Source organism: Chrysochloris asiatica, unplaced genomic scaffold (genome assembly GCF_000296735.1).
Source record: "Chrysochloris asiatica unplaced genomic scaffold, ChrAsi1.0 scaffold00140, whole genome shotgun sequence".
Lineage (NCBI taxonomy): Eukaryota > Metazoa > Chordata > Mammalia > Afrosoricida > Chrysochloridae > Chrysochloris > Chrysochloris asiatica.
In genome coordinates this window covers 4,875,310-4,902,173 of record NW_006408658.1, presented here as the reverse complement: position 1 = coordinate 4,902,173, position 26,864 = coordinate 4,875,310, and the positions used below count along the sequence as shown (strand labels likewise).

Below are 26,864 nucleotides of genomic sequence, written 5' to 3'. Positions count from 1 at the left end.
TTGAGATTCATTTCTACTGTTGTCAGTAGTTGATTCATTTTATTGCTGAATAGAATTTCATTGTGTAGATATTCCAAAGTCTGTGTGGTTATTCTTTTCTTTATGGGCATTTGTTTTTTCCCACTTTGAGGATATTATGAATATGAATTATAAATAAAGCTGTTATGAATATTATGTATGAACATAGGCTTATTTTGTCTAGCATAAACAGCTAGGAATTACATTATTGTGTATGATGATTTGTGTGGTTTATGATTAGATTTATAAGAAACTACCTCTTTTTCCCCATAACATTGCTCTATATTACATTTACACTACCAATGTAAGAGAGCATTTTGCTCCACACCTTTACCAGAATTTGTGGCTGTCATTCTTTGTAATTTTAATAATATCTCATTTCTGTTTTAATGTAGATTTCCTAATGACTAATACTTTTGAAAATACGTTGTTTGTATGTTTTCCTTTGTGAAATATCAGTTTAGTTTTTTGTTTATTTTTCTATGATTTATGTTTTTACTTGTAAAAATAAATGTTTGATATGATTTTTGAAAGGAATCCATTGTCAAAAATGGGAAATATAAATATTTTCTCTCAGTCTTTGCCTTATAAATTCACTTTCTTAGTGGAAAAGAAATTATCTAATGACATCTAATTGATTAGTTTTTTTGTAGTTATTGATTTTTATGTCTTAAGAAACCACTGCTTTGAACTGGTTACACATATACTCTTCTTTGTGCTATGTTAATTACTTAATTTAGTGATTTTTATCTAAGTAAATGACAGAAATGTAATTAATATTCTATATGTGCTATGAAATTGAGATCAAGGTTCTATTTCTTTCCTGTTTTATTGATTTGTTGATTATTATAATATATTAGATTGACTTGATTACTGTATTTTTATATTAAGTTTGAAGATCTTCAGTGTAAGTATGTCAGTTTTTAAATTCCTTTTCCTATGTGTTTTTGTGTCGCTTGATTATTTTTGAATCAACATAATTTATTGGTATTGACTAAATATGTTGACTTTATTGACCAATTTTGAAGTAATGACATTTTAACAATTTGAATTTTCCAAACCATAATATGGCATATTATTCAATTTATTTAGATTAATTTAGTAATTTCCAGTAGTTATTCCTAAATTCTATACTTTTATGCCATTGTATATTATTGTAAAATCTAAAAAATAGAATTTCTAATTGTTAGCTAATAATACATACAAATATTGATTCTGAATGTGCAAGTAATAAGAAAGCTCCAAAAAACATAATTTTTTTATGTAACAGTCTTTTCATTAATGAATGTTGTTGTTGTTAAGTGCTGTCAAGTATGTCTGAACCACCAACCATTTGGTTCAAACTGACTTTGCAGTCTAGTGCATTATCCTAAAGCGCCACTTTTATGAATGTTGTTGTTAAGTGCCATTGAGTTAGTTCTGACCCATAGTGACCCTATATAGGGTTTCCAAGGGGTGGCTGGTGAGCTTGAACTGCCGACCTTGCAGTTCAGATGGATTTGCAGTCTGCCTCATTAACCCACAGCACCACAGCAGGACTCTACTTTTATGAATAGGGCTAGTTTAATCCTCTCATTCCAACCTTTACATTTCTCTCTTTTTCTTTTCATCTTCTACTTGTTAGAACTTCTAGTAAAAATATAAAATAAATTAATATTGGTTGATATTTTTGACTTATCATAATTATAAAAGAGAAATCATTCCGTTTTTTTTTCATTCAGTGAGATACTGTCTATAGATTTTCATGGATGACTTATATTTAGCTGACATTGTTTTCCTTTTTCTAATATTCTGAGATTTTGTCTGAATATATCATTAATGGAAGCTTAATTAAATTAATGACTTTCTTTTCTTGCCTCTATTAAGATGACTGTGTGGTCTTTGTGTTATTCTTTCTTGTGGTTAATTACAGTCTTTTTTTTGCCTAATAAACAATAAATCAAGGAATATAAGTAAAGTTTAATTGCTACCAATAACATAATATATATTAAAATATAACACAAAAGTCTAAAATGAGAATAAATCTCATTTCCCTTCTGGACCTTCATATCACAACTTTCTTCCTATTTCAATTCCGCCACCTCACAAAATGCTGTAACATTTTGATGAGTTATCTCAGAAATTATTCACACTATTAACAAAGCAACTTGAAATATTTTTTTAAATGTCCTGGCTCCAAAAGAGTTGCCATAGATGGCCAATGTGGTCATATATGACTATAAAGTGATGATAAATTAATTGAGTCATAAAAGAATGACTAATCATCATATTTCCTGTAGGCGCATGGATATATTCCTATCACAGACAGCGTTGTACCTCATGACTGATCTGGACATCACTATTATTCAAATTTACGTACAAACCACTAAAGCCAGTGAGGATGAAATAGAAGAATTCTACAAAGTTCTTTGATATGAAATTTATTGGACTTGCAATCAAGATGTATTTATCATTACTGGTGATTGGAATTCAAAGGTTGGGAGCAAAGAGGAAGGATCAGTAGTTGGAAAATATGGCCTTGGTGATAGAAATGATTCTGGAGATCACATGATAGAATTCTTCAAAACCAATAATTTGTTCATTTCAAATACCTTCTTTAGACAGCATAAGAGAAGACTACACACATGGACCACACAGATGGAATACATAGATATCAAATTGACTACATCTGCAGAAAGATATGATTGAAAAACTCCACATATCATCAGTGAAAACAAGGCCAGGGGCAGACTGTGGAACAGATCATCAATTACTCATATGCAAATTCAAACTGAAGCTGAAGAAAATGAAAACAAGTCCACGAGAGCCAAACTATGACACTGAATATATCCCACCTGATTTTAGAGATCATCTGAAGAACAGATTTGATACATTAACCACTAAACACTGAAGACCAGAAGAGTTGTGGGATGACATCAAGAACATCATACATGAAAAAAGCAAAAAGTCATGGAGAAGACAAGAAAGAAGAAAAAGGTCAAAATGGATGTCAGAAGACAAACTGAAACTTGCTCTCCAGCATAGAGATGCGAAAGCAAATGGAAGAAATGAGGAAGTCCAAGAGGTAAACAGAAAGTTTCAAAGAGCTCGAGAAGGTAAAGCCAAATATTACAACAAAATGTGCAAAGAAATGGAATCAGAACACCAAAAAAAAGAAGAACACACTCAGCATTTCTCAATCTGGAGGAACTGAAGAAAGAATTCAAGCCTCGAATTTTGTTACTGAAAGATTCATTGGGCAGAAAGCATCAAGAGAAGATGGAAGGAATATACAGAGTCACTATACCAAAAGGAAATGGTTAATGTTCAACCATTTCAAGAGGTAGCATATGATTTTGATAGCCAATGATATTGAGGGAGGAAATCCAAGGTGCGTTGAAGGAATTGGCAAAGAACAAGGCACTAGGAATTGATGGAATCAAAATTGAAATCTTTCAAGAAAATGAGGCAGCACAGGAGGCACTCACTCATCTCTGCCAAGAAATTTGGAAGACAACTATCTGGCTGACTGATTGGAAGAGATCCATATTTGTGCCCATTCCAAAGAAAAGTGACCCAACAGAATGAGGAAATCATCGGACAATCTCTTTGATATCCCATGTGAGTAAAGTTTTGCTAAAGGTAATACAGAAATGGCTATAATCATACATTGACAGAGAACTTCCAGAGGTGTAAGGCAGATTCAGAAGAGGACATGGAATGAGAGATATCATTGCTGATATCCAGTGGATCTTGGCTGAAAGCAGAGAATATAAGAAAGATGTTTACCTATGCTTTATTGACTACACAAAGGCTTTTGATTGTGTGGATCATGACAAGCTAATGGACAACATTGTGAAGTATGAGTATTCTAGAACACTTAATTGTGTTCATGAGGAATCTGTACCTAGATCAAGAGGCAGTTGTTCGAACAGAACATGGGAACACTGAATGTTTTAAAATTAAGAAAGTTGTGTGACAAGGTTGTATTCTTTCACCATACTTATTCAACCTGCATGCTGAGCAAATAATCTGAGAAGCTGGGTTCTATGAAGAAAAATGTGGCATCAGGATTGGAGGAAGAGTCATTAACAACCTGTGATATGCAGATGATACAACCTTGCTTGCTGAAAGTGAAGAGGACTTAAAACATTTACTGTTGAAGATCAAAGAGCACAGCCTTCTATATGGATTTCATCTCAATGTAAAGAAAACAAAAATCTTCATCATTGGACCAATAAACAACATTCTTATCAACAAAGAAAAGATTGAAGTAGTCAAGTACTTCATTCTTCTTGAATCAACTATCAACACTCTTGGAAGCAGCAGTCAAGAGATCAAATGACGTATTGAATTAGTCAAATCTGCTGTAGAAGACCTTTTAAAAATGTTGAAGAGCAAAGAAGTCAGCTTGAGGACTGAGGTGCACCTGACCCAAGTCATGGTGTTTTCAATAACCTCATATGCATGCGAAAGCTGGACAGTGAATAAGGAAGATCATAGAAGAATTGATGTATTTGACTTATGGTGTTGGAGGAGAATACTGAAAGTGCCATGGGCTGCCAAAAGAACCAATAGATCCGTTTTGGAAGAAGTACAGTCAAAGTGCTCCTTAGAGGCCTAGATGACCAAAGTTCATCTATCATACTTTGGATATATTGTCAGGAGGGACCAGTCACTGGAGAAAGATATCATGTTTGGTAAGGTGGAGGGTCAGAGAAAAAGAGGGAGACCCCCAATGAGAATGATTGGCCAAGTGGCAGCATCGATGGACTCAAGCATGGCAACAGTAGTGAGGTTGGCTCAGAATCCAGCAGTGTTTCGTTCTACTGTACATAAGGTCACTATGGGTCGGAACAGACTCAATGGCACCTAACAATAAAAATCATCATATTGCCCAACATATTTCAGTCTATCACAATTCCTTGGGCAATACTAAGTTTGAGAGGCAAAAGTAATATCTCTGATAGTATGGTACTGTTGTCAAGTGTCTATGAGTGGTTTTGACTCATAGCAACCCTGTACAGGGTTTCCAAAGAGTGCCTGGTTGGTTTACACGGCCAAAATTGTGGTTAGCAGTCCAGTGCTTATCCTACGCTTTACACAAGGATTCCCTATAATAGCATATTATGCTCTAATTAGTTTCCAAATGTCTTAACAGCTTTATTGGCAAGCTATTATAGTTAGTTATACACAGCCATTATGTAATTCTTTATGTTTTCCCAGAAATAAAAAAGAAGACAGTGTTCTCCAAGAATCCTCAAAGGATGTTTTCTGTCAATGGCACTGCTTCATATCCCTCCACCTTTCTTCTGCTTGGTGTCCCAGGTCTGGAAGATTTCCACATTTGGATTGCATTCCCCTTCTTTGTTGTTTATCTCATAGCACTTGTGGGTAATGTCACAATCATGTTTGTTATCAAGATTGAGCAGAGTCTCCATCAACCCATGTTCTACTTTCTGGCTCTTCTCTCTTTTATTGATCTAGGACTCTCTACTTCTACCATCCCCAAGATGCTGGCCATCTTCTGGTTCAATCATAGAGAGATAAGCTTTGAAGGCTGCCTCATCCAAATGTTCTTCATCCACACCTATACTGGTATGGAATCTGTTGTACTTCTGGCCATGGCCATTGATCGTTTTGTTGCCATCTGCTACCCACTCAGATACACAACTATTCTCACCAACAAAGTGGTAGCCATCATGGCTTCTGTTATAGTGGGGAGGCCAGTCTTCCTCGTCATCCCCTTCTGTCCCCTTCTCAAACGATTGCCCTTCTGTGGACACTACATTATCCCTCATACGTACTGTGAACACATGGGAATCGCTCGACTCGCCTGTGCTAGCATAAGAATTAACATCATCTATGGCTTATTTACCATTGCTGCATTGATCTTTGACTTAATCCTTATTGCTGTCTCTTATGTTCAGATTCTCCGTGCTGTTTTTCGCCTTCCTTCAAGGGATGCCAGACTCAAAGCACTTAGTACATGTGGTTCACATGTATGTGTCATCTTGGCTTTTTATACACCAGCATTTTTCTCCTTCATGACTCATCGCTTTGGTAAAAATGTTCCTCGCTACATTCATATCCTCCTAGCCAATCTGTATGTGGTTGTTCCTCCTTGTTTAAATCCAGTTATTTATGGGGTTAGGACAAAGCAAATTCGGGACCAGGTTGTGAGAATATTTGTAAAGAAAGAGTGACTTAAATGTATTCAAATGTTGATAAATTCTTCCATATTATCCTTTAGCATGTACAGATCCCAGGATGGTCAAAATTGAGCCTAGAGAATAATCCTTCAGGCAATTCTTCACTATTCTTGTTGTTGGTAAGTGCCATCAAGTCAGTTCCAACGCATAGCAACACTATATAGGGTTTCCAAGGAGTGACTGGTGAGCCTGAACCACCAACCTATTGGTTCAAAGTGACTTTGCAGTGTAGTGCATTAGTCACAGTGCCACACTGTTCTTGTTGTTGATGTTAAGTACAGTTGAGTCGAATGCAACCCATAGCGACCCTGTATAGGGTTTCCAAGGAGCAGCTGGTGAGCTTGAACTGCTGAATTTGCAGTTCAAACGGCTTTGAACACATGAGTCCACAGCACCACACCAGGACACTATTCTTAAGGCTTCCTAAATTCATACTCAATGTTTTGTGTTTGTAATTTCCAATATATTATTGAAGTTGTTTTCCTCCATGAGAGTTAGATAAGATAGTGGGGACTATATCACTAGTTATAAAAAAAAAAAAAAATCATGTGTGGATATGATAAAAAGGCAAGTTATAGTGCCAACTCATGGTGGCATAATGGTTAAGTGCTTGGTTGCTAGCCAACATGTCAGTGATTCAAATGCCAACAGGGGAAATATATGGATAGTTCTACTCTGCCTTACTGAAACAGAATTGACTTGATGGAATTTTGCAGACTGGCTTTGACCCATACATCACTATTTTGGAAGCCATCCTTCAACTAATTATTATTATTGTTGCTAGGAGCTGTCAAGTGGATTCTGAGTCATAGGGACCCTATGCATGACAGAACTAAACACTACACAGTTGTATGCCATCTTCACAGTTGTAATATTTGAACCCACTGTTGCTTCCACTGTGTCAAGTCATCTCATTGGAGGTCTTCCTCTTTTTCAACTAATTGATAGTCTACCATTATTAATTTTCTCTAAGTCATAATTTATCATTTCAACCAGAAGATAATCACAATACACATACTATTTGTAACTGAATTCTGACTCTGCAATGAAAGACTGTATAATGCAGTTGATATGAGAAGGAAAGAATCCATGCAGTTAGACATAGGAATGGATGGAAAGAAATCAGGAAGAAAAATAATCAACAAAACAGTAGAGTGCCCAGAATATATTTTGGCAAAAAAAAAATGTCAGAGAAAGAGGTAATTTGATCTTTGAGCACTAAGACTATTTAGGGGTTTCTCAAGTCATCAGTAATGAGTACCCTCACTTGTTCTTTTGATTTTATTCTTTTATTCTAACATGTACTTCTTCCTTTTCTGTTTCCATCTATGTTGTCTTCCTCTCTTGAAGTCTGTTTTTAAACAAACATAAATATTAACTGGTGAGTTGGGTGAGTAGGAGAACTATACTTAGAAGTCCCTTTGAATCCCATATGTTTGAAATACCCAGTTTAGGCTCTGAGGAAATGAAGCTAGAGTTGTTACATCTTTCTCTAGCTCTCAAGTCATTCTGTCCAGTGAAGCAGGTAAAAAGGACACTAACTATGGGTCAACATTCCATACAAATGTAATGAGAATGTTCCTGAGTAGATCATCCACAGCAATATGACTCTTGGAAAGCTGCACTTAAAATTTGGGGCATAAAGATATAAAAGGATACCATTTCAGCCAATATAAGAAATGTTCTTTATTCTGTGGTTATTTGGGATATCTATGCAAATATCCCTAATTTTTTTTTATTTTTTATTATCTTTAACAAAAGGATCTATGGTGGTCCTGTGAGTTATGCATTTGGATGCTAAACATAAGATTGGCAGTTCTAATCCACCAGCCTCTTCATGGGAGAAAGATGGGACCATCTACTCCTGTAGAGATTTGCAGCCTCAGAACCCTCCACAGAGTTTCTGTAAATCAGAATTGACTCAGTGGCAGTGGGTTAAACAGAAGATAAGCAAAATATTATAAATTAAAAGTGAACAAGTAGACAAAATTTCCTGAATTTATACATAATACTTTACAGTTATTTGAATTATTTCCACTTCAGTTTTCAAATTAGAAATAAGCAGTATAAGGAAATTTGGGGAATTTACAAATGTGTGGAAATTAATCAATGCGTTGTCAGATAACAAGTTAATGAAAGAAGAATTCACAAGGAAATTAGAAAGTATAGTGAATGAGCTTTAAAATAAAACATGCCAAAAAATATATTATCCAGCAAAAGCAGTTCTAAGAAGATAATTTATACTTCTAAATGTCTATATTAAAGTATAAGAAAAATCTCAGATAATAGCTTAGCTTTCTTCTTACTGCAGAAATTATGCATAGAAGAGTAGATTAAACCCACAGATAATTGAAGGAAGGAAATAATAAAAAATAAATGTATATATAAATGAAATACAAACAGAATAATGTTAGAGAAAAAAATTGAATATTAGTTTTATGAAAAACAACAACAACAAAAACAATTGAGAAGCTTTCATATTTAGACTGACCAAAGAAAAAGAGAGTCAAATTATGAATGAGTGGAAAAAAAGAGGGGACATTATTAAAGACCTTAAAGAAATAAAGGTATAAGATTACAACCTACTACTGTGAGTTCTAACTAAACACTATGGTGTGTTGCTGTAGGATAAGTACTGGACTACCAACCACAAGGTCGGCAGTTCAAACCCACCAGTTGCTCCTCAGAAACCCTATAGAGGGTCACTATGTGTCTGAACCAACTTAATGGCATTTAACAGCAACCTGAATAATTGTACACCAATTAATGAGAGAACATAGATGAAATGGATGCATATCTAGAATGTCACAAATTACTAAAATAATCAAAGAAAAAACTTGAATGGAAATATTCTTTACATGATCATCTTAGTTTTTTATGAAGACTAAAGAAAGTGCTTGACATTAAAGAAGAAATGTGTACTTAGACTGTCATGTGCAAGTTTAGAAGAGCTGCTGAAAAAATAATAAAAGAAATTAAGGAACAAATGAAATAGTTCCAGGTAGCTTATTCCAGGGGACAAAAACAGACATCAAGTTCAAACATTTTTTTAAAGTTTTTATAGAGACTCCTTCATGAAGTTTTGGACAAAACAAAGACAAATCATCCAGGTGAGGAGAACATCAGCATTAGACTTTAATGGTATACAAAGGATTAATGGCCATCTTACTAATTATATTGTTGTTGTGTTAAGTGTGGTTGAGTTGATTCCTACTCATAGGAACCTTGTATAAGGTTTTCAAGAAGCAGTTGGTGATTTTGAACAGTCAACCTTGCGGTTTGAAGTCCAGTGCTGATCCTATAGCACTACATCAGAATTCCTTGCTAATTACAGGGTATGGAAAACAAAGGAAATTTATTACAAAATTGTGATTGGCAGCAAATCTGTTCATCACTGTTGAAAGCAAGACTATAGAAATGGGAAAAGGACTCTGTTTGGGAAATGTGCATTATTGAAGATTAGGGAAGCTAACATAATTGGTTCTGGGGCCATTTGAATTCCTTGGGTGGGACATGATTGATGACCCTGTAGGCCTGATACCCCATTTTCCAATAAGGATATGCATACACAAATCTTTGAGGGTAAGAAGGCACATCCTAGGCCAGGTAAGTAGACTCTTGCTGTAGTGTTGTTTTTAAGTGCAGTTAAGTCGGTTCTGACCTATAGCAAGCCTGTATAGAGTTTATAAGGAACAGCTGGTGAGTTTGAACTGCCAAGCTTGCAGTTCAAATGACTTTGCAGTTCAGGGCATTAACTCACAGCACCACGCTAGGACTGCAGACTCTTAGTAACCCACATTCAAACACACTCAATCTTAAGACAAACTTTTTACAGGTTGGCTAACACAACTTAAAGGAGTTTGAATTTATGTCAGTAACAAAATAGATTTAGGGTTTTCACTGAAAACCATGGCCTTCTAAAAATCAAATGCTCAGAATTTAAGTTTGAAACATTTTATCAACCAACTAAGATGCCCACAACTGTACTTTTTTTTTTTTTTTTTTCTAACTATAGCTTAAAACAAAAGCTGGCTGAGGTTACAGGGCTGAAATCTGACAGAGGTGAATGTAGGGAAGGTCAAGTGAGTGGGAATTAAATGAAGTGATATGAGATGGGATCCAATAGACAGCTGAAGTTATGCTGATATGGAGTAAATAATATGGAAGGAAAAAATGAGGCTGGGGCTGAAGAAATTGAGCCTGAGGCATGTGTGAGAGGGGAAGACCCTGAGCGAACTGCAAAAATGTAAGGCTATGTGTCTGACAGGGATAGAGTTGAATAATTCAATGCTAATAGTATCCAGATTCCAGATATGGGGAAAATAGTAGAAGTTAGTGGACGTGAACAGGAAGAAAAGTTGAAATCAATTAGAAATTTAAAGCAAGACAAATTTTGACAAAGGGTAGTATTTTTTATTTCAGTTTACTTTAAATGTTTCTATATAGTATAGTTTTATGCGAAAATAATGCAATTTGGAAATTATTTCAAATTGAAACAACTATTTTCAATCTTTCTATGCAATCAAGATGCCTTACACTAGAACTTCATGATGAAAGGTGAGCACAGGGTAAAATTTAAATTCTTTATATTATAAATCAAAGTTTTACTAGAATTAACAAATTGTGAGAGAAAGAACAGGCCTTCTGCTGCTGCAAAGATTTACAGCCTTGAAAACTCTATTCAGGGTCACTGTGAGTCAGAATAGACTCAACGGCCCTAACAGCAACAATAACAACTAAGAAATGGAAGCAAAATAAATAAGTATGCATACATGGGCAGACTTCTAACAGATACTTTCAAAAGGCAGGATAAAAAGACAAACTCAAAAAAAAAAAAAAAAAATCACAAAACAAACAAACAAACAAAAAAACACCCACATGTCGTAGCCTATAAAGTAAGCAAATTAAGCAGTGTGAAACATGGAGTCAAAATTTAAATAAATGACTTGTACAGTGGAAATTCTAAATTTTCCTTTTTTTAAGTTTTTTTTTATTTCCAGCAGATTTGCAACAGGTTGCATTGGCAGTAAAATATGAATAATATATTCCATCTTTTTTAACCACAGAACCAGGAGACAGAATCCTATCAGTCAGAACCCAAGAGAGGGATTCCCTACCTGTTCTATGTCTTATTCAATAAGTCCCAGTGTCTTAAGTACTTAGTTCTGATGGAACAAAAATGTCACAAGTGGGTAGTTTTAAAAGACATTTATTTCCTCGTGGTTCTGAAGATAAAAGTACAAATAAGCTTTTGGTCATGTTAAATCCTTTCTTGAAGGCAGTTTCTTTGTTCCTTGCTTCCTTATCCATAAGGTTACGGCCACATTCTTCCCCCACATTCTTTCCACCTCACACACACTTGTGTGTCTACATGTTTGTGTCTATGCTGCTGTTTATAGAATTTAGAAGTGATTATGTTTAGTTGAGCTCTGGTAGCGTAGTGGTTACGAATCGGGCTGCGAACCTTAAGGTCAGCGGTTCGAAACTACCAGTCACTCCGCGGGAGAAAGATGAGGCTTTCTACTCCCGTAAAGATTTACACCCTCGGAAACCCTGTACAGGGTCGCTATGGGTCGGACCCGACTCGATGGCACTTAACAACAACAACAAATGTTTAGTTGAGACCACTGGTATTACCTCAACTGACTGATTATTTCAGTTCAACAGTAATCATTTCAGTGAGAAACCAGACATACTAGAAGTGAAGCAGAGCTACTGTAATTGTAATTTTAGAGTTCAACGTAGCAGAATCTTTTTTTAAAATATGCATAATTCTTGAAAATTAATATCAATTATAACATTGTCTGGTAATTTTTTCCATGTAATATGTAAGACAACTACATAAAGGGCAGATACAAAAGGCCCTGCAATTGTAAGGTAAAATGTTCACTTTCAGTAGACTGTGAGAAAAGTTAGCCTTGTATATTGAATTCTCAACCAAGAGAAATATTGCCCACCCACTCCTCTATCCTAAGAATATTTGATTTGGGATTATTGTTGGTATCTAGCAAAAACAATTAATAATAATAATAATAAACCCAGAGATGCACTATGGTGTACAATGCAGATCCCACAACTAAGTACTATCTGTGGCCAAAAACAGCAAAAGTGACAATATTTAGCAATCATTAAAACAATTTAAAAGAGACATAGGCAAAAGCTAATAGATAATGAAGATAAGTAGTAAATCAGTCAAATCTAAAATTAGGCAGTGGAGGGGGGACAAATAAGGCAATAAATAAACAAACAAATTAAAAAAATATGAGACATAGAATATTTTTAAATTGATGAAATAAATCCAATCTTTATGTGGAAAAGGGTCTGAACACACCAATATAGCTATATGTTGTCTACAAAAACATACTTTAAATGCAAACACATAAATAGGTTAAATGTAAAAGAACAGAAAAAATATATCCTGTCTGAAGTGGTTATATTACTATAAGAAAACATATTTTATAACAAGGAACATTGACAAGGATAAAGACATATATTATTAAAAATTAAAATTAAAATTCACCAAAAAGACATAGCAAGACTAATCGCATATGCACCTAACACAAAAACTTTAAAATGCATGAAACAAAAACTGATAGCATTGAAATGAGATAAAGCTAAGACTGTAAGACTATTCTCTTTGTGTTTAATAGAACAAGTGAAGAAAAAAATCAGACTTCCAAATCTGTGGGATGCAGTCAGATCATTGACTAGAGAGAAATGTTGTTGCTAGATGCCGTTGAATCAATTCTGACGAACAGTTCCCTATGTGCAATAGAAGTAAACACTGCCCAGTTCTGCACCATCTTCACAATTGTTGCTATATTTGAGTCCAATGTTGCAGCTAGTATGTCAATCCATCTTGTGAAGGGCTTTAGTTCCTCTTTTTGTCTGATGCTTTACGTTCTCAAGTATAATGTCCTGTTTCCAGGGACTGATGTCTCCTGATGACATGTCCAAAGTGTTACACAAAGTATCACTGCTATTTATAAGGTTTAATGACTGATCCCTCAAAACTGGACTGCCTATTTCTTCTTTCTGGTTTATTTCAGTCCAGAATCCCTGCTGAAACCTGTCTGCCATGGTTAACCCTGCCAGTATTTTAAGTATCATCGACATAGTTTCCAACATCACAGGAAAATGCTAGCCACCACAGTATTACAAATAGGAAGCTAAGTAGTGAGAGAGAAATAGAGAGCATTAAATACTGCTAGGAAAGGCTCATCCTAATAAGTGTACATTATTTTTCATTACTATGTTTCCTTACTTAGTTTTAAACTCCAACAAAGAAAATATTTTTGCTTTGTTCATGATACAATACACGATCAATAAAGAGGTATTGAATGAATTAATAGGTGTATAAATGTAAATTAATGTCATAATTTTGCCTTAATTATTTACTCTACTTCAGGAGAGGCAATTTCAGATTATTCGAAATTTTCCAAAAGTTGAAAACATACCCAATGTCTATACTGGCTGTGCAAATGATTTCTTTTAGAATCCATATTCATTTTCACAAGGGAATCCTCAAATTTTACTCTCCTAATCAGTTGCAAAGTAAATTTTTGACTTGTCAAAAATTTTTATTCTCTAAATATTTTGACCATCCCAAAAGCTTTCCATTCTGGTTCTGATGAAGGTAGAAATGCATCATAGAATTACTCATTATGCCAGGCTTGTGTGCTTCCAAATCCTCCATTAAAATGAAAAGCAATACTCAAAAGAGTATTCTTATTTGGCAAACGCTTGTAATGCAAAATAATACATGTATTTTATGAAGGTACCAAATAAAGACATGTACAGAGAAGAAATGAGACTAAACCAATCTCATCTTAATGAAGTGCTTGAATGTGCTCAAAACAAATAGACGCTATTATATCCATTCTAAGGATAGTCATATAATTTAAATACATTGTATGTAATTTTAATTCTAATTCCTGTTTTTTTCTGATTCTATAATCTAGGAAACATCATGGGAGGCAGGAAATGTAGGGCTCAGCAACCTCAACTGATTTTGTTGTTAAGTGCCATCAAGTCAATTCTAACTCATAGTGACCCTGTTTAAAATTTCTGAGGAGTAGATGTGAGTTTGAACTGGCTGCAGTTTAAACCAATCTTATGCACCGGTGTTTATCCTACAGCACCACACTAGAATTTTAGTTGTGAATAATTGCATAACACATTCTCGAATCTGTTTGGTCCTTACTCCGTAGATGATAGGATTCAGCATAGGAGGTACTAACAAGTACATGTTGGCCAGCAAAATGTGAGTGTGGAGGGCGATATGGCTACTAAACCGGTGGGTGAGGAATGAGAAAAGAGCAGGAATGTAGAAGGTGAGGATGACACAAACATGGGATCCACAAGTGCTGAGGGTCTTTAACCTGGCTTGTTTAGAAGGGAGACTGAATACAGTGTGGAGTATCTGTACATAGGACAGACTGATGCAAGTAACATCAGTCCCAACAATCAAGATAATAACTGCCAGACTATAAAGACTGTTGATGGAAATGTCAGCACAAGCTAATTTCACCACAGCCATATGCTCACAATATGTGTGTGGAATCACATTGGTCTGGCAATACGGCCACCTCCTTACTAGAAATGGATGTGGTGTCATTAGCACTAACCCCCGTAGAAGTACTACTATACCAATCTGGGCTACCACAGCTTTAGTGAGGATAGATGAATGCCTCAAAGGATTGCAAATTGCCACATATCGGTCCAGTGCCATTGCTGAGAGAAGACCTGATTCCACCCCAGAGAAAGCATGGATGAAAAACATCTGAGTAAGGCAGGCATGGAAGTTGATCTCATGATAATTGAACCAGAAGATACCCAGCATCTTGGGAAGGGTAGAGGTTGACAAGATGAGATCTGTGGTAGCCAACATGGAAAGAAAGTAGAACATGGGTTCATGGAGAATAGTCTCTATTTTGATGATGAAAAGGATGACCGTGTTTCCAATGAGGGCAACAACATACATGGAGCAGAAAGGGATGGATATCCAAATGTGAAAATCTTCTAGACCAGGAATGCCCATCAGGATGAAAGTATTGGGATTGGTGAATGTAGTGGAATTAAAGTTAAGCATGGTAATTCTGTCTACATGCAGTTTTATTTTTTTCATTCATCTTTGAGATAGGTCAGAATACAGTTATAAATCTGCAATAGAATTGCTCAGCATAAAAATATTACCCAAAATATTTAGTCCCCATTCACGAGCTTCTCAAATTAATCTAACTTAAGACTGGTTGAAGAGGAGTAAATGGTCTCTGCTTTAGGCTCAAAATTTCTGGAGTACCCTGTCTGAAACTAGGATATCTCATCCTACCCCTGATAAACAGGATGGGAAACGTTCCTAATAACATTGGTTCTTCACATCCTCACAAGGCATCAGGAAACGTCTATAATGTTGTCTTAACACAATGGTATCTCAGAAGATCATTTATGGTCATCTAGACTTACTGCATAGATAAAACCTCAATAGATATTTCTTGAAACAGTACATGAAGGAATTATGTTGTCTAGATGCATATGCTTTTTTAATAGCCATACTTTTAGAACTGTGATTCCTGATAAATTTTCACGTATTAGAATTATAGTACCTAACCACTTAAATACATAAAACTCAGGTTTAATAGTGTATATGCATATATATGGGAATCCTGGTGTGACGCTGTGGGTTAATGCGCCAGACTGCAAAGTCGTTTGAATGACAAGGTCGGTGGTTCAAGCTCACCAGTTGCTCCTTGGAAACCCTATATAGGGTTGCTATGGGTCAGAACTGACTCGACGGTACTTAACAACAACAACAACAAATATATATATATATATGACTGGATGGCACCTGACAACAACAACAACAACACAAATATGCTTAAATTTCCATATGTCTCGAATTGATAATATGCATATCCGAATCAGATATTATCATTTATTCTTTTTAGAATGTCAAGAAGTTTATAAAATATCATCATCAGCACTGATGATTATATTCATGTATATAAATATATATATATATATGTATTCATGTATATAAATAAAATACACTCATGTGCATTCATATTTTTTCAAAAGTTCTAACCATTTAATCATTACTTTTATCTACTACACACAAGAATTTAAATTACACTTTATGAAGGAAAGTGCTGCAGGATAATGCACTGGACTGCAAAGTCGGTTTGAACTTCAAGGTCAATGGTTCAAACTCACCAGCTGCTACTCGGAAACCCTTTACAAGGTCGCTATGAGTCAGAACTGACTCAAAAGCACTTAAAAACAACAACAACAACAAATCAATCAGTCAGTCAATCAAAAATATTTCTAAATAGTAGCAGTAGTTACTAATATCCACCAGAAAAGAAAAAAACAAAATGCTGAACATCATCAGCAAGTGCTCAATTGCTGATTAATATATAGTCTGAGAAGGTCACTGATATTATTTTTAGGTTACACAAGGAGAAACTTATTCTTTACATAGACTAAAAATTTACTCAAAGTTGCACAACTAGAATGTGTCAGAAGAGACTACAAACACTTGTTTTCTCTGAAACTCCAGCCTTGTTCCACTACAATGTACAATCCAAATAAAATGAGGTGTTATGACAGAGGCTTTTCACATATTGTAGGCTCTCACAAGAGCATTCAAAGGCAATAAGGAGAGGTGCTATTTATATTCTGTTTTATAAATTAGGTTTTATGAATTAATTCTGATGCCTTATAGCAAACTCATAAAAATGATCTGTAACTCTCTCTGTTTCAACACTTAGTTGATGTTGACATATTCATTTTCAATTTAGTGTCAATAATGTGACTACTCAGATCATAGGCATGCACATGTTTTCTTCTTTCAATGATGGTACTAGCTGTCTGCAAAACTAAAAATCTCAAGGGTGGGTGAGTAAAACATCAGTATAGGCAGACATAACCTCACAAGTGGCTGGTGACATGCACTGGGTTAAGTGCCGCTGAGTCGGTTTCAAATTAATGTAACCCTGTATATGGTTTCCGAAGAGTAGTTGGTGGGTGTGAACTGCCAACCTGTGATTAGCAGTTTAGTGCTTATCCTATAGCACTGAACTCCTAAGTAGTGGGAGTACACTGTTTTCATTGGTCGAACATAATGCAGCCAAGAAGTCCTAAACATACCTTCAGAAGGACCCCAATGTTTGCCTTTGCTGCATGTTGTCAGTCTATTTTCAGCACAGGTAAGTATCAGGAATTCATAGTAATTCTGGGTAGCTATATCTTGGCCTTAACAAACTCCTCTTCACATTCAAGTGCTATAGTCCCCTCATCATTACCTCCTTCACTTCTTAGATTTGGACACATATAGATGTGCTGTTCATTCTTCTATGTTAATTGTATTGTGCTGAGTCAAAGCCAGGAATTCACAGATTTTAAACACTTTTCATATGGAAAATTCATAGGGTTTATAGTCTCACTTGGGACAGCTCCAGAGGCTCACACTTGCCACTGTCATTTCTTTGCCTCTGGGAAATACGAGTGAAACCTGAGGGAATAAGTATTTCTACATCACATGTTGTTAGTTTTGTTTGGGAGAAATTGAAGGCACTTTTAAAAGTAAAATTTTATTTTTCCAAATTCCATGCCTCTAACCAAGAAACAAATTAACTAACATAAAGTGTGTAGTCAGGTCTGAGACTTAACCGATGGAACAACATAATAAAGAAGTAGGAAATTGAATCCCTGTCATACTATCAGATTTAACATGCATAATAAACACATTGGAAATATGATTTAACATGCATGATAAGCACATTGCTGAGCAAATAATACAAGAAGCTGGGTTCTATGAAGAAAAATGTGACGTCAGGATTGGAGTAAGACTCATTAACAACCTGCAATATATACATGATACAACCTTGAAAGTGAAGAGGACTTGAAATATTTACTGATGAAGATCAAAGAACACAGCCTTCAGTATGGATTGCATCTCAATGTCAAGAAAACAAAAATCCTCACCACTGGACCAATAAACAACATTCTTATCAATGGAGAAAAGATTGAAGTTGTCAAGGACTTCATTCTTCTTGGATCAACTATCAACACTCATGGAAGCAGCAGTCAAGAGATCAGACGACGTATTACATTGGGCAAATCTGCTGCACAGGAACTTTTTAAAGTGTTGAAGAGCAAAGATGTCAGCTTGAGGACTAAGGTGCTCCTGACCCAAGCCATGGTATTTTCAATAATCTCATACGAATGCGAGAGCTGGACAGTGAATAAGGAAGATCGTAGAAGAATTGATGCCTTCGAATTATGGTATTGGAGGAGAATACTAAAAGTGCCATGGGCTGCCAAAAGAACCAATAGATCTGTTTTGGAAGAAGTGCAGCCAGAGTGCTCCTTGGAGGCCAAGATGGCTAAACTTCTTCTCTCATAATTTGGACATATTGTCAGGAGGGAACAGTCTCTGGAGAAGGATATCATGCTGGGTAAGATGGAGGGTCAGAGAAAGAGAGGAAGACCCCCAATGAGATGGATGAGCCAGGTGGCATCATTGATGGCGTCAAGTGTGGCAGCGGTAGTGAGGTTGGCCCAGGATTGGACATTGTTTCATTCTGCTGTGCATGGGGTCGCTACGAGTCAGTTCTGACTCGATGGCACCTGACAACAACAACAACAACAACACAAATATGCTTAAATTTCCATATGTCTCGAATTGATAATATGCATATCAGAATCAGATATTATCATTTATTCTTTTTAGAATATCAAGAAGTTTATAAAACATCATCATCAGCACTGATGATTCAGTAAAAATTATATCATCATGTAAAATAATTCCTCTATTGTTTTTATTGTTGTTACTCGATGTCATAATGTTGGGTCCGAGTTAGAGTAACCCTGTGCACTACAGAATGAAACATCATGTGGTCTTGCACCATACTCACAATCACGGATGGACTCAGCCCATTGTTGCAATCCTTGTGTCAGTTCATCTTATTGAGAGGTTTTTCTTTTTTGATGACCTTCCACTTTACCAAGCATGATATCCTTCTCCAGTGATTACTTCCTCCTGATAATGTGTTCAAAGTATTAAGAGAGTGTATCACCACCACCCTTGCTTTTGTGGAACATTCTGGCTTCCAAGACAAAATTGTTCCTTCTTTGGCAGTCTATAGTATATTCAATATTCTTTAACGACACTATAATCCAAAGGCATTAGTAATTCTTGGGTCTTCCATAATCATTGTCATGTCTATGAGGCGATTGAAAATACCTTGGCTTGAGTTGTTTTGTTGTTGTTAAGTGCTGTTGAGTCGGTTCCCACTTTTAGGAGTGGCTGGTGGGTTGAATCACCACCTGAGGGTTCAAATTGACCTTACTGTCTGTCCAGTGCTTATCATGAAAGTGCTTGTCACTTTTGCCAAGTAATGCTGTATTATCTGAATATTGCAGGCTGTTACTGAGTCTTAGGAGTCCTGGTGCAGCAATGCGTTGGACTACAAGGTCGGTTTGAATCAGTAGGTCAGCAGTTCAAGCTCACCAGTCATTCCTCGGAACCCCTATACAGGGTTGCTATGAGTGGGAATCTACTTGACAGCACTTAACAATAACAATAACCGCATTTATACTCAAAGTGACATGTGTGCATTTAAAAACTTTAAAAAAGTTATTTTGCAGCAGATAATGCATAATTCAATGCATCATTTGATTTGTTGACTGCTTCTTCCATGGACATCGATTGTGAATTTAAGTAAAATGAAATCTTTTGTAATTTTAATATTTTCTTCATTAATCACAGTTTCTTATTGGTCCAGTTGTAAGGATTTTTTATATTTTCAATGTTGAGGTGCAACCCATACTGATGGGCTGTAGTCTTTGACCTTCATCAGTAAATACTTCAAGTCCTCTTTAGTTTCGGCAAGGAGTGTTTTGTCAAACCCATATCACAGGTTGTAAATGCATCTTTTTCCAATTCTGATGCCTAGTTCTTCTTCATATCATCTGGTTCTCAGATTCTTTACTCAGCATACAGACTGAATAAGTATAGTGAAAGGATACAATCCAGACACACACCTTTCTTGAATTTAAGCCATGCAGTATCCCTTTATTCCATTTAAAAGGGAGACTCTTGGTCTATGTATAGATTCCTCATGAGCACATTTAAGTGTTCTGGAATTCCCATTCCTTCCAATGTTATCCATAATTTGGTCTGATCCACATAGTCTAATGTCTTTGCATAGTCAATGAAAACAAGCGAATACCTTTCTGGAATTCTCTGCTTTCAGCAAAGAGTCACCTGACATTAGCAATGAAATCCTTTATTCCAAGTTTCCTTCTGAATCACGCTTGAAATTGTCTGCTCCATGTCCTTTAGGAAAGTTGCTACTCTTATAATACAACCCTTAGTAAATGTTTACTTGCATTTGATATTCGTGGTTCTGTTTGATACATTACACATTCTATTGGGCCACCTTTCTTTGAAATTGACACAAATATGAATGTCTCCATGAAGCTGTCTTCTCAATGTTTTAGCATAACCTAGTTAGTGCTTTCAATGGTGCATCTGTTTGTTGATATCCTGTAATTTCTGAAGCTTTGCTTTACACTAAAGCCTTTAATGCAGTTTAGACTTTTTTCTTTCACTACCATTGTTTCTTGATCATGTGCTACCTCTAGAAACAGTTGAATGTTGACAAGTTCTTTTTGGTACAGTGACTTTGTGTATTATTTTCATCATGTTCATAGAATCCTTCATTATTTCAACTTGAGATTTGAGTTATTTCAGCTTCAGAAAGGCTGAGTGTACTTTTCCTTTTTGGTTGGCTAACCCAGGTCTTTACACATTTCATTATGATACTTTATTTTGTATTCTTGTGCCATCCTTTGAAATTTTCTCATTAATTCTTTTATTCATCATTTTTTCCCATCCACTTTAGCATCTCTACATTAAGAGCAAGTTTTAGAATCTCTTTTAACATCCATTTTAATCTTTTATTTCTTTCCTGTCTGTTCAATGATTTTTGATTTCTTAATAGTTAATGCACTTGATGCCCTCAACTTGTCTGATCAATGTTGTTCAATGCATAAAATCTGTTCTTTGATGGTCTCTAAATTCACATGTGATATATTCAAAGTCATACATTGGCTCTTGTGGACTAGCTTTAACTCTTTACGTTTCTAGTTGAGCTTCTATAGGAGCAATTCATGGTCTGTTTTACAGTTGACCCTGACCATGTTCTGAATGATGATATGAAACTCCTGAATCTTCTTTTTCCACAAATGTAGCCAATTTGATCCATCACTCGTTTGTCAGCTTGTTGTACTGTGGTGGCTTGCGTGTTGCTATGATGCTAGAAGCTATCCCACCAGTATTTTAGATTGCAGCAGGATCACTCTTTGTTGTCACTCAAGTTTCAGGGAGCTTTCAGACTAAGACATATTAGAAAGAAGGAGAGGTGGACCATTTCTGAATAGTTGCTGATGTTGTTGTTAGTTAGAGGCTGTCAAATTGCTTCCAACTCATAGCAACTCCACGCACAACAGAAACAAACACTTCCTGGTTCTGTGCATCCTCACAATTGTTGTCACACTTGAGCCTATTGCTGATGTCATTGTGTCAATCCATCTTGTTGGGTGTCTTCCACCTTTCGCTGAGTTCCACTTGACTAAGCATGATGTCCTTCTCAAGGGACAGGGCCCTCCTGATAACATATTCCAAGTATGAGATACGAAATCTTGTCATCCTGGATTCTAAGGAGCATTCTGCCTGCATTTCTTCCAAAGTAAATTTGTTTGTTCTTGCAGCCCATAACACTTTTCAATACTCTTCCCCAACACCACAACTCAAATGCATCAGTTCTTCTACAGTCTTCCTTATTCATTGTCTAACTTTCACATGGAGTCCTGGTGTGGTGCTGTGGGTTAATGCGCCAAACTGCAAAGACATTTGAACTGCAAGGTCAGTAGTTCAAGCTCACCAGCTGCTCCTCAGAAAACCTAAACAGGGTTGCTATGGGTCAGAACTGACTGGATGGCACTTCACAAAAACAACAACTTTCATATCCATATGAAGCAATTGAAAGTACCAAAATACACCATAGTCCTCAAAATGATATGTTTGCTCTTAAACACTTTATAGAAAACTTTTTCAGTAGATTTGTCCAATGCAATATGTCATCTGATGTTTTTGATTACAGTTTCCATGAATGTTGATTGTGGAACAAAGCAAAATAAAGTATTTGACAGCTTCAGTCTTTTCTCTATTTATTGTGATATGATCCATTGGGCTAATTGTGAAGATTTTTTTGTGTGTTTGTGTGTTTTTTTGTTTGTTTGTTTTTTTTTGTGTGTGTGTGTGTGTATGTGTTGTTGTTTTTTTTTACATTGAGATGCAATCCATACCAAAGGCTGTGGTCTTTGATTATCATCAGTACATATTTTAAGTTCTCTTCACTTTTTGGCAAGTAATGTTGTATTATCTGAATATTACAGGCTGTTAATGAGTCTCAGGAGTCCTGGCGCAGCACTTCAAGTTAATGCTTTGCACTGTAAGGTTGGTTTGAACCACTAGGTCAGCAGTTCAAGCTCAGCAGCCATTCCTTGGAAACCCTATACAGGGTTGCTATGAGTGGGAATCTACTTGACAACACTTAACAATAACAACAACAAGAACAAATGAGTCTTAAAACCTTCTGAATCCCAGCAGAGAATTATAAGATACTGTACCAGAAAATGAGCCCTTAAAGTTGGAAGGTACTCAAAATATACTAGGGAAGAGCTGTCTCACTTGCTTGCTGAAAGTGAAAAAGATTTGAAATATTTATTGATGAAGATCAAAGATCACAAAAATCCTCACAACTGGACCAATAAATAACATCAAGGTAAATGGAGAAAAGATTGAAGTTGTCAAAAACTGCATTTTGCTTGGATCAAACATCAACATTGATAGAAGCAGCAGTCAAGAAATCAAACTATGTATTGCATTAAGGAAATCTGCTGCACAAGACCTCTTTAAATTGTTTATAAGCAAATATGTCAGTTGGAAGACTAAGGTGGTCCTGTCCCAAACCATGATATTTTCAATAGCCTCATATGCATGTCAAAGTTGGATAATGAATAAGATAAACCATAGAAGAATTGATGCATTTGAGTTATGGTGTTGCTGGAGAATATTAAAAATACCATGGACTACCAGAAGAATAAGAAAATCTGTACTAGAAGAATTAATTATAGCCAGATTGCTCTTAGTAGCCAGGATGGACAGACTTTATCTCTCATACTTCAGACATAGTAGTAGAAGGGACCAGTTCCTGGAGAAGGATATCTCAGTAGAGTAGGTCAGTGAAAAAGAGGAATATCCCCAACAAGATGGATTGGCATAGTGGCAGCAACAATGGGCTCAAGCATAGCAATGATTGTGAGATTGGTACAGGACTTGGCAGTGCTCATTCTTCTATGCATAAGGTTGTGATGAGTCTGTACCAACTTGACAGCACCTAACAACAACAACAATGACTTAATTATTGGAAATATCTTTCACACAACATAAAAGATGACTACACATGTGGAACTCATGAAATGGAATATATAGAAATTAAATTGACTACATTTGTGGGAAGAGACAGTGGAAAAGGTTGACATCATCATCTAAAACCAGTCCAGCAATAGACCATGGAACTGATCATCAATTGCTCATATGCATGTTCAGGCTGAAGGTAAACAATTTTAAAGCAAGTGTACAAGAACCAAAATATGATCTTAATGATATCCCTCCTAGATTTAGAGGCTATTTCAAGTACAGATGTGCTGTACTAAACAATACTGACTGAGAACCAGAAGAGCTGTGGGATGACATCAACAACATCATATAGGAAGAAAGTAAAAGACAATGAAAAGAACAGGAATAAAAAGACCAAAGTGGATGTTGGAAGATACTCTGACAGTTGCTCTTGAATATGGTGATGGCTGGTGGCTGTGTGCTGTGGAGTTGGGTCCGACTCATAGCAACCCTGTACAGCGTTTCCGAGGCTGTAATCTTTACAGGAGCAGAACACCTCATCTTTCTCCTGCGGAACAGCTGGTAGTTTCAAACTGCTGACCTTGCGGTTTGCAGGCCGATTTGTAACCACTGTGCTACCAGAGCTCTTGAATATTGACAAAGTAAAATGTAAGAAATCAGGAAGTAAAAGAGTTGAACAGAAAATTTCAAAAGGCAGTCAGAGAAGGTAAATTTTATACAGACATGTGCAAAGACTTGGCATTATAAAACCAAAAGGGAAGAACACACTCTACATTTCTCAAGTTGAAAGGACTGAAGAAAAAATTCAAACCTCAGGGTGCAGTATTTAAAGATTCTTTGGGCTAAAACATTGAATGATGCAGGAAGCATTGAAAGATGCAAGAAATGCAGAGTTAGTGTACCAAAAACAGTTGGTCAATATTCATCCATTTTTCAAGAGGCAGCATATTAGCAAGAACTGATGGTACAAAAAACAAAGATCCAAAATCTGATGGAAGACAAATTGAAGTGCTTCAACAAACTGATGCAGTGCTGGAGGAACTTACTTATCTATACTAAGAAATTTGTAAGACAGTTGCCTGGCCAAAACATTGAAAAAAAATCTACATTTGTGCCCGATCCAAAATAAGGTGAGCCAACAGAATGTAGAAATCATCTAACAATATCATAAATATCATATACAAGTAAAATTTTTCTGAAGATAATTTGAAAATGCTTGCAGAAGTATTTTGACAAGGAACAGTCAGAAATTCAACCTAGATTCAGAAAAGGATTTGAAACAAGGAATATCATATTGACATCAGATGGATCTTGATTAAAGAAGAGAATAACAAAAGTATGATTACTTGTTTTATATATGTGTGGGTTTTTTTTACTTTCCAAAGGCATTTTCAGTTGTGTGCATAATAACAAACTATGGATATATTTTATACAGATAATATAAAAAAATATTTGGATAACATTGGGAAGAATGGGTATTCCAGAATACTTAACTTCGCTCATGAAGAAATTGTATATTTCCCAAGAAGCAGTCATTACAACAAAACAAGGGGATACTGAATCATTTAAAATAAGGAAAATTATGTGCTGAGTTGTATCCTTTCACCATATTTATTATACCTGTATGCTGAGCAAATAATCCAAGAAACTGGATTATATGGAGAAGACTGTGACCTCAGGATTGGAGGAAGACACATTAACAACCTGGGATATGCAGATTATACAACTTTGTTTGCTAAAAGCAAAGAGGTCTTCATATACCTACAAAGATCCTTTATATGGATTGTATTTCACTGTAAATCAACAAAATCCTTACAACTGGACAAATAAATAGCATCATAATAAGCATAGTACAGATCGAAGTTGTCAGAGGCTTCATTTTGTTTGTATCCACAATTAGCTCTCATGGAAGCTGTTACTGTTGTTAAGTGCCCTTGAGTGTTTTCCAACTCATAGCAATCCATATAGGGTTTCCAAGGAGTGACTGGTGAATTTGAACCACTGACCTTGTGGTTTAAACCAGCCTTATTATCCAGTGCTTTATCCTACAGTGCCATATCAGGACTCCAGTTATGGAAGTAGCAGTCAGGAAATCAAAAGATAGACTGCATTGGGCAAATCTTCAGTACAAGACCTCTTTAAGTGTTCAAAGGCAAAGGTGTCAATTTGAGGACTAAGATGCGCCTGACCAAAGCCATGGTATTTTCAATAATATCAGATGTATGTGAAAGTTGAACAATGAATAAAGAAGACCATGGAAGAATCAAAGCATTTGAATTATGGTGTTGAAGAATCACACTGAAAGTACCAGGGACTTACATAACAAGCAAATCTGTCTTGGAAGTTGTACAGTTGGAACGCTCTTTGGCAGCAAAGATTGTGAAATCTTGTCTCTCATTTTTTGGGAATATGTCAGGAAGGATCAATCCCCAGAGATAAGGACATCATGCTTGGTTAAGCAGAAGGATCAGTGACAAAAGGAGACTCCCAAGTAGATGGTGAGGGTAGTACTGGACCAGGGATTGTTTTGTTCTTGTGTACATATGGTCAATATGAATTAGAAAGGACTTGAAAGCATTTAACAACAAATGTTTCCAGATTCTATAATAAGTACAAGGAGCTCTGGGAGCAAAGTGGTTACTAGTCAGGCTGCTAACCTCAAAGACAGTAGTTTGAAGCTACCAGCTGTTCCAAGGGAGAAAGATTCAGCTTTCTTCTCCCATAATGATTTACAGCCTTGGAAACCCTACACAGGGTCACTATGAGTTGGAACCTACTCTACCAGCACTTAACAACAACAACAGCAATTAACTTAAAGATTGAAAGTGTGAAGTCACTTGGAAAATGTCTTGGTAGTATGCTTCTGAAAAGTCAGTCAGTGAAAGTCCTATGCATCACAGTTCTATTCTGCACACATAGACACTCCATAAGACAAAATGGACACGACAGAAACTGATATATTGTATGGCTCTCTATGATAAACACTGGATCACAAGGTAGGTTTGAACTGCCAGCTCAGATCACACGTTCAAATTCACCAGGCACTCCTCAGAAATCCTATACAGGGTCACTATAAGTAGGAGTGACTCAACAGTACTTAACAACAGTAACATAGGAAAATATAAAGATACTTGACTACAATAAATTTTAAATACCTTACAGGG

The 26,864-nt window shown here is 36.0% G+C and overlaps 1 protein-coding gene and 1 pseudogene across 1 annotated transcript; one reads left to right on the top strand and one right to left on the bottom strand.

Moving 5' to 3' along the window:
• The first annotated feature begins 5,264 nt into the window (after positions 1 to 5,264).
• On the top strand, positions 5,265 to 6,281 carry LOC102821981 (annotated as a pseudogene).
• Positions 6,282 to 9,131: 2,850 nt separating this feature from the next.
• LOC102821600 (olfactory receptor 52E2-like) lies at positions 9,132 to 15,300 on the bottom strand. The gene is made up of 2 exons (XM_006870358.1): positions 14,346 to 15,300; positions 9,132 to 9,163 (listed from the first exon to the last, which is right to left on the bottom strand). Exons 1-2 carry the CDS (start codon positions 15,298 to 15,300, stop codon positions 9,132 to 9,134), a joined length of 987 nt encoding a protein of 328 aa, XP_006870420.1.
• Between the last annotated feature and the right edge of the window lie 11,564 nt (positions 15,301 to 26,864).

Bases quoted from the DNA above. Each gene is read 5' to 3' on its own strand.
- LOC102821600 (XM_006870358.1), bottom strand. From the start codon at position 15,300: ATGCTTAACTTTAATTCCACTACATTCACCAATCCCAATACTTTCATC. The intron at 9,164-14,345 runs GTAGGATAAACA...TTATTTTTTCAG, and splicing joins TAAAATTCTAGTGTGGTGCT to CAGCTCTTCTAAACTTGCAC.